General features: G+C 48.4%; 2 protein-coding genes across 2 annotated transcripts; both read left to right on the forward strand.

Annotated features, from left to right (window-relative positions):
- Positions 1 to 660: 660 nt before the first annotated feature.
- On the forward strand, positions 661 to 3,728 carry LOC121814180 (the record flags this gene model as incomplete). The annotated part of the gene is given in 1 exon segment (XM_042218818.1): positions 661 to 3,728. A coding segment is annotated over 1 exon segment (2,727 nt), but the record flags the coding sequence as incomplete, so codon positions are not given.
- A 572-nt stretch (positions 3,729 to 4,300) lies between these two features.
- Positions 4,301 to 7,212, forward strand: LOC121814181. Its single transcript, XM_042218819.1, has one exon. It carries the CDS (start codon positions 4,585 to 4,587, stop codon positions 6,799 to 6,801), a length of 2,217 nt encoding a protein of 738 aa, XP_042074753.1. The 5' UTR covers positions 4,301 to 4,584; the 3' UTR covers positions 6,802 to 7,212.
- Positions 7,213 to 8,779: the final 1,567 nt, after the last annotated feature.

An 8,779-nucleotide genomic window follows, 5' to 3' on the forward strand; every position in this document is an offset into this window, starting at 1 on the left:
CACTTTAAAACTATTAAAACAATCGAAGAAAATAAAGACAATTTTATATGTAGGTTTAGACAATTAGTTTTTACAACTTTTTAAGGACATAAAAGTGTGTGTGTGTGTGTGTGGGGGGGGGGGGGCAGGCCTGGGGGGCAAGGCTCTACAGTAGTTGCCCCCTCTGTGGATTGGTGGGGTCTTCTCTAATATTGAAGGGGCTGTACCATAAAAAGCTTCTTGAACAAACAGTTGTTGTCATTTGTTGCTAAACAGCCTGAATGGAATTAAATTGAATGTTGTGGATGGAGGCTAAGCCAGATCACATATAAGTCAGACTGTTATGCCCCCAGAAATGTGTTCTTTGTGTTCTTTTATCTCGTATCAGCTTAGAGCGACTCGTGTATCTTCGTAGTATCTTTCGTAACCATGACAAGCACGAGAGCAGTTGCTGGAGTCAGGAAGTGAATCTACGTGTGACTCGGGATATTAGCGTGTGGGCTCATCACCGCCAGCTCCGCGTTACAGGTTAATCCTTTTCCTCGTCTAAGGCATAGTCTGTGAGTATAATTCATTTTTGTACAATTAAGCGGGAAGCGTTTGAACCGTTGTCTGTTATTCGGTTAGCTTTATTGTGTCTCATATAAGCTATGCGGCTAGGTGTAAGGCTGTATAATTAGCCAGATGCTTTGAGCTTATTGCATCTATAATACATTTCATATATTTCATTGTATTGTGTTTACAGTATATTTCATTGTATTGTGTTTACAGTTTCAAAAAAAGTGCCCAGTAAAAACTTCTGGAATCCAATCGTCTGAGTCCTGGAGATTTTCTTGGGAGTGTTTAAGCTGAATGGAAACTTAGCCCATTACAGTGAAAAGACTGCAACGCAGCTAATAGGGATACGAGGATTGCCGCTGTACGGAGCTACTCATTATCGAGAGATAAGCAGCCTCCAATATAGCCTCGGAAAACTTCGCCGCAGCCCACATCTCCCGATACCGGAGACCCAACGGCACGTAATGTCACAACGTAGCAATGCTGACAAAGGAATTGGAGACAGCCAGTCAGAATGTGCGCGCTCAGGGAGCAGTCGCTCATCCGGCACGTCGTCTGGCTCAAAAATTAGCATAGCCATCGCCATGGCAAAAGCAAAGGCTGAAGCCGCGCAAGCTAGAGCGGCACATTCAAAGAGGGAAATTGAGCTTAAAGTGGAGCAAGCACGTATTCAAGCCAGCCTCGACGCACTAATCGATGAAAAAGAAAGGGATGCCGCCGTTGCTGAGGCGAACTCCCTAGTAGCTGGTCTGCAGGATATGGGTCTCGAAGTACGCAGCGAAGTTAACAGCCTGGTCCGCCAGTCTGTCAAAGACCAGCGCGTAGCCGTCTTTGTCTCCGAACAGGCCAGCCTGAGCGCCAAGGGTCTATCGGCTACAGAAAATAACCTTCCCCCTTCTCAGCCAGTCACTCACCCGCATAACGCGGCTCAGACCCAAGCTGCCGCTCCTGCTGCTATTACGCCACACCAAGCTCTTCAGGGCCCTTGGAGAAGCGACGCACCAACACGACAGAGCTCCAAGTCACCCTTCTACCCCCCTCCAACTCCACTCCTACAGCAGAACCCCAAACGAGATTCTACGTTTCTCACGCATCAGCCCGTCCACGGGACACTCTACGGAGGTGATTACGACCATTCTACAACCACTGACCTCATCAAATATCTCGCTCGTAACCACTTGGTGACTTCAGGTCTCACCGCATATGACGACCAGCCAATAAACTATTGGGCCTGGAAAACATCATTCCAGAACGCCATTGCCAATCTAGACCTGTCTGCTGCAGAAGAACTCGACCTCCTAACCAGACACCTGGGAAAGGAGTCAACAGAGCAGGTAAGAAGAATAAAAACGGTCAACATCAGGAATCCAACTATTGGACTGTGCTCAGCATGGGGGCGCCTCGGCGAACTATATGGCTCCCCAGAAGCCGTCAAACAAGCTCTGTTCAGCAAACTAGAAAGCTTCCCAAAGCTCACGACAAAAGATCCACGGAGACTCCGGGATCTAGCCGACCTGTTGTCAGAGCTACAAGCCGCTAAAGAAGATGGCTACCTCGCGGGCATGTCGTACTTGGATACCTCCAGAGGAATTAAGCCCATCATCGAGAAACTTCCATACAGCATACAAGAAAAGTGGCTATACCACGGGACGAGATACAAACAAGAACATTTCGTCAGCTTCCCACCTTTCTCCGTGTTGGTGAACTTCATCCGCACCGAGGCGATAGCACGTACGGACCCAAGTTTCAACCTCTTCACACCAAGCCCCCCAACCGAGAGAATGAATAAATGGGAGAGGCCCACGAAGACGTCCGTTCACACCCACAAAACACAAGTCTCAGGCACTGCCAAGTTCGAGTCTAAGGAAAGCAGGGAACGTATTGACCCGAATAAACATTGCCCCCTGCACAAAAAACCCCATCCTCTGAGGAAATGCAGAGGTTTCCGCGAGAAGAGCTTAGACGATCGCAAACAGCTTCTGAAAGAACACTACGTCTGCTTTCGCTGTTGCTCGTCAACAGAACACTTTGCAAAGAACTGCACAGCCAAGATAACATGCACCGAGTGTGGTAGCGCTGCCCACGTGACAGCCCTCCACCCTCACCCACCTACCTGGAAATCTAAATCGTTCCCCTCCATCTCAGAGGATAGTGGGGAGGAGGACAAAGCTGATAACCAGGAGGTCAACGCAACGTGCACACAGGTATGTGGGGAAGGTCTGAGTGCTAGAGCGTGTGCTAAGATCTGTCTCGTCAGGGTGTTCCCAAACGGACGAAGAGAGGAAACGGACGAAGAGAGGAAGCCATACGCTATATTGGATGAGCAGAGTAATCGCTCCCTCGCGCGGTCAGAGTTCTTCGAAGCCTTCAAGATCTCCGGGCGCTCGTACTCATACACACTAAAGACCTGCGCGGGACGTACGGAGACATCAGGAAGGAGAGCCAGCGGCTACACCGTAGAGCCGTTGGAAGAGAAACTGAGTATCTCTCTGCCTACACTCCTCGAGTGTAACCAAATTCCCAACGTCCGCGCGGAGATTCCCACCCCCGGTGCGGCCTATCATCATACCCACCTAAAACGCATCGCTGACAAGATACCACCTCCGGACTTAGACGCCAGCATTCTTCTCTTACTGGGCAGAGATATCTTACGGGTCCACAAGGTCCGAGAGCAAATAAGCGGCCCAGGAGATGCTCCCTTCGCCCAAAGGCTTGACCTGGGATGGGTCATCGTAGGAGACGTGTGCCTCGGAGGTGCTCACAGACCACCGGAGGTGAGAAGCTACAAAACAGCCGTTCTAGGGAACGGTCGTACAAGCCATCTCCAGCCATGTAACAACCAGATCAAAGTGACAGAGGTGTTTGAACAAGCACGTGACTATCAACAATATCCAGCGCGAACCCCGACGACGCTAATCGGAGACAATTTGGGGCAAACCGTCTTCGCTCGCACTCCCAACGACCACAAACTTGCTCCATCCAGGGAAGATTTGGAGTTTCTAAGGATAATGGAAGCCGAGTGTTGCCAAGACAGCTCCAACAGTTGGGTCGCACCTTTGCCGTTTAGGTCACCGAGGCAGCGACTCCCTAACAACAGGAAACAGGCTCTCGAACGCCTCGTCTCACTTCGGCGCTCACTGGAAAAACGACCACGGATGAAAGCCGACTTCCTAGAGTTTATGGAGAAGATGTCAAGAAGGCCATGCGAAGCTGCCCCTCCCATGCAACCGGTCAGGAGCGTTGGTACTTGCCCCTGTTCGGCGTGTATCACCCTCGGAAGCCGGACAAGATCCGCGTGGTTTCGACAGCAGGCATCCTATGAGGGAGTATCGCTCAACGATGTTTACTCAGGGTCCCGATCTAATAACAGCCTACTAGGGTTCTATGAGGTTTAGGAAGGAACAGGTTGCAATCACCTGCACATCGAGCACATGTTCCACTGTCCATCGTGAAAGAGACCACCGGGATTTTCTCCGTTCCTGTGGTAAAACAAGACCCTACCTCGACTGTGGATTACAGAATGCGGGTCATCTCTTTGGTAACAGCCCCTCGCCGCTGTCGCAGTGTATTGCTGCGGCGGGCGGCTAAGGCACAGGCCGACTAGGCAGCGATGCAGGAGATTCTCGACCGCGATTTCTAGTCGACGATGCCTTAAAGTCTTTCAACAGAGGAAGAAGGCATCGCAGTTCTCCAACGAGCGCAGAAGATGCTCGCGGCTTCAACCTCAGGCTGCACAAGGTTGCTCAAATCGCTCTGCGGTCATCAGAGCTTCCCCCCTCAGGATCGCTCTCAGGATTTCAATGGCCTAGATCTCTTCATCGATGATCTGCCTATCCAGCGTAGCCTGGGCTGTTCTGGAACATGCGCACGGACACTTTCCGTTCCAGATGAGATCGATCAGAAGCCGTTCACCCGCAGAGGGGTACTCTCGACCGTGAACAGCTATACGACCCCCTAGGGTTTCTGCACCCATCACAGTGAGGAAGACGGATCCTAAGAGAACTCACCTTGCAAGCGGAAGATTGGGACGCACCCCTTCCCAAAGACATGGAGACCGAGTGGACTAGATGGAAACAGTCTCTTCAAGACCTGGAGGGGCTCCAAATACCACGGCCTTATACGTCCCTCTCCACCACAGGTGCCCTAAGGAGAGAACTCTGCGTCTTCGCCGACGCGTCGGTCAGAGCAATAGCGGCCGTAGCCTACATCAGGGTAACTGGCAAGCAGGGACAAACTGAGATTGGGTTTGTCTTTGGGAAATCGAAGTTGGCTCCCCAACCTAGCCTAACTGTCCCTAGACTTGAACTTTGTGCTGCTGTGCTCGCCGTCGAGATCGCTGAGATGATAGTCGCAGAGATGGACACAACGTGCGACAACATCACCTACTACACAGACAGTAAGGTCGTACTGGGATACATCCATAACCAGTCAAGGAGATTTTATGTCTACGTACACAATAGGGTCCAACGTATCCTTCAGTCACTCTGTCCCGGCCAGTGGAAGTACGTTTCATCGCATCTTAACCCAGCTGACGTTGGGTCAAGAGCTGTAGCATCAGCCCTGCTCAGCAGTACACCATGGCTCAAAGGACCAGCCTTTCTTTGCGACGCATCAGGGCATCCATCCGAGCTTCAAGAGATGTACAATTTTGTTGACCCCGACATCGACGCCGAAGTGCGTCCACAGGTGACGACGAAACTCACCCATGTCGCTAAAGGCGTGGTACGCCCTCAACGCTTTGAACGCTTCTCCAAGTTCAGCACACTCCATGCAGCCATTGCACATTTGATCCACGTAGCTAGCTCCTTCGCTCGCTCGACGCAGGGCGAATGTCGAGGCTGGCACATCTGTCGTCCTACAGAAGAGGAGCTGCTGAAAGCCAAAGTGTGCATCGTAAAGAGTGTCCAGGGTGAGTGCTATGCGGAAGAGCTCAAGTGTATCGGTTCTGGAGTCGATATACCATCTTCCAGCAGCTTGTGGAGATTGCATCCCATTATGGACCAGGATCGACTACTCAGGGTAGGAGGTCGGATCGAGCAGTCAGGCTTAGGCATGAACGAGATTCATCCCATCATCATTCCTGGCCGGCATCACCTCGCAACTCTGCTTGTGTCCCACTATCACGAAGCAGTAAAACACCAGGGGAGACATCTTACTGAGGGTGCCGTTCGGGCTGCAGGTTTTTGGCTCGTGGGAGCCAAACGCTGTATCAGCAGTCTGCTCTACGGATGCATCACTTGTAAGAAGCTGCGAGGGAAGGCCGAACATCAACGGATGGCAGCCCTGCCGGCAGAACGGTTACAAGTAGCACCTCCCTTCACCTACATAGGTGTCGATGTCTTTGGACCGTGGGGCATCGTTTCACGCCTCACAAGAGGAGGAGTTTCAAACTCCAAGCGATGGGCGGTGATGTTCTCGTGTATGTGTTCCAGGGCAGTGCACATTGAGGTGATCAAAGCCATGAGTGCCAGCAGCTTTATTAACACCTTGAGGAGATTCTTTGCGGTCAGGGGCCCCGCGAAGCAGATACGCTCGGACTGCGGAACTAACTTCGTCGGCGCTTCCTGTGAGCTGGGGATGGACAAGGAAAACTCAGGGTTCGACAGGGTGGAGAAATACCTCAGTAAACAGAGCTGCACCTGGGTGTTTAACCCACCCCATGCATCCCATATGGGTGGCGCATGGGAGAGGATGATCGGCATTGCCCGCCGTATCTTGGACTGCATGCTGCTTGAACAGAGAAAGTCTCGCCTGACGCACGAGGTTCTGACCACGCTTATGGCCGAGGTAGCAGCAATTATGAACGCAAGGCCGATCATTCCAGTGTCATCCGACCCCGAGTCGCCCTGCATCCTCACACCAGCCATGCTCCTGACTCTCAAAACAGGCTCCGCGCCTCCTTTGCCGTCAGGCAAGTTCGAGGAAGCAGATCTCTTCAGGGAGGAGTGGAAACAAGTTCAGGGCCTGGCAGACATGTTTTGGAACAGATGGAGGCGTAAGTACCTCAAAACACTGCAACTTCAACACAAGTGGCAAGGTAAACAGCCGAATCTTCAAGAAGGGAACGTAGTTCTCTTAAAGGATGATCGGGCAGAGAGAAATGAGTGGCCCATGGGCATCATCACGAAAGCCTTTCCAGGGAAGGACGGTCTGGTCCGGAGAGTCGAAGTGGAGGTCGTTAAAGATGGAAATAGAAGAGGATTCTCTCGTCCCATTACAGAAGTAGTTCTGCTTCTTTTTCCAAAGTCTGACTCTGCCAATTGATGTGGGCTCTTAAAGACCCCAAGCGGGGAGTGTTATGCCCCCAGAAATGTGTTCTTTGTGTTCTCTTTATCTCGCTATCGTAGCTTAGAGCGGTGTGTGTATTTTCGTAACCATGATAACACGAGAGCAGTTTATGCTGAGAGTCAGGAAGTGAATCTACTGTGTGACTCGGGATATTAGCGTGTGGGCTCATTCAACCGCCAGCTCCGCCGTTACAGGATTAATCCTTTTCTCTTCTCTAAGGCATAGTCTGTGAGTATAATTCATTTTGTACAATTAAGCGGTGAAGCGTTTTGAACCGTTGTCTGTTATTCGGTTAGCTTTATTGTGTCTCATATAAGCTATGCGGCTAGGCTGTCAAGCTGTGATAATTAGCCAGATGCTTTGAGCTTATTGCATCTATAATACATTTCATATATTTCATTGTATTGTGTTTACAGTTTCAAAAAAAGTGCCCAGTAAAAACTTCTGGAATCCAATCGTCTGAGTCCTGGAGATTTTCTTGGGAGTGTTTAAGCTGAATGGAAACTTAGCCCATTACATAGACATATAAAGATGAGACACTGTCCTGCAAAGACTCCTACATAAAGACCTACAGGAGTAAAATAAGTGTAACTTCTAGTGTAAGAAGATTTTTTAATGAGGTATTTTTGATTGCATAGATGCAGTTTTTATGTCCAGGTTAATTAAATCAATACAGATGGATTTTTTTAATGACTGCTTGTAGAGGTCTTTTAGAATATCTAGAGCTTTACCCTTCAGGACAAACATATCTCACGCTGATTTTCTTTAAATACAGTTTTATTTGATTTAATCCTCAATGAGAAAAATGAATGTGCTTAATTCAAAGAGAATAACAACACAAAATGCCTTTGACAATGGACCCTGATGCATTTGCGTTCCAAATCTGAACCTCCTCTGAAGACTGACTGTAAGTGCACCAATCACTATATATAATAAATACTGTATGTCTTTGTGGCAACATGCTACTCATCTAAGCTTATTATGATAATTATTAAATTATATAACACTGAGGAGTTGAAGAATGATGCTTCCTGCAGAGCATTACTAATTTTTCCATCAGAGGTCTCATTAAGCTCTCTGCAAGAGGGATTGCAATTAATCACACAGTATTTTTGGTAAACAAACATGTCAGATGGAACAGATATGGCCCCAGAATAAGATGAATCACTTTCTTAGTCTTCTTTTTTTCTCGTGCTTAAAAACAAACTTGAAAATGGCATGTCTGCGATAAGCAGATCCAGATTCCAGTGGCTCAGACTAATATTGACATTCTTTTCATTATAAGCCTGACATTAAAATTGCTGGTGTGCAAATAGTCAAATGGAGCAGCAGCATATGGCTGTATGCTTCTAACCTAGAGGGAATGTTTATTTGTCACTTGTGTTTTCAATACCAGAAGAAAGAAATGACATTTCACAATATCAAAATATCACAGCTTCAAGTTTTACAGGCTTTTAAATACTTTTTTTATTAAAACAAGTTTGACTCACAAAGGTTGATATAGTCTAAATGGCAACACAGGAAAGGCAGTCCTAATAGTGTATCAATCTCTGGGGTTATCGCATACAAAGAGATGAAAGAGGTAAAACCATGTTGTTTATGCATAAATTACAGTGGCATAGTCAGGGGGGTGAAGTGGGCTGTGGCACAACACTGGAACACAGAACTAGCTAGCCCTACAGAAGAGGAACCAGTACAAAGGCAGTAACATTTTTTTAAGTGTCAGGTAATTTAATGTTTCTCCCTGCTCAACAAATATCAGCAAACAAACTTTATATATGCAGTTTCTGTCTACTGGCTAAAGGTACAGCTGCTGTATTTCCCAGGGAGAGAAAAGAATCAGAGCTAACGTCATTCAGAGATGGAGAAAGATAAGAAAGACAGGAGAGGATTGAATTGAATTGAATGAATGCTTTATTGGCCATATGCAGGTTGCCCCGCAGAGGAATAGGAC

The sequence above is a fragment of the Haplochromis burtoni genome, unplaced genomic scaffold (assembly GCF_018398535.1).
Source record: "Haplochromis burtoni strain Fernald_Lab_line unplaced genomic scaffold, NCSU_Asbu1 Contig_24, whole genome shotgun sequence".
NCBI lineage: Eukaryota > Metazoa > Chordata > Actinopteri > Cichliformes > Cichlidae > Haplochromis > Haplochromis burtoni.

Bases quoted from the DNA above. Each gene is read 5' to 3' on its own strand.
- LOC121814181 (XM_042218819.1), top strand. From the start codon at position 4,585: ATGGAGACCGAGTGGACTAGATGGAAACAGTCTCTTCAAGACCTGGAG.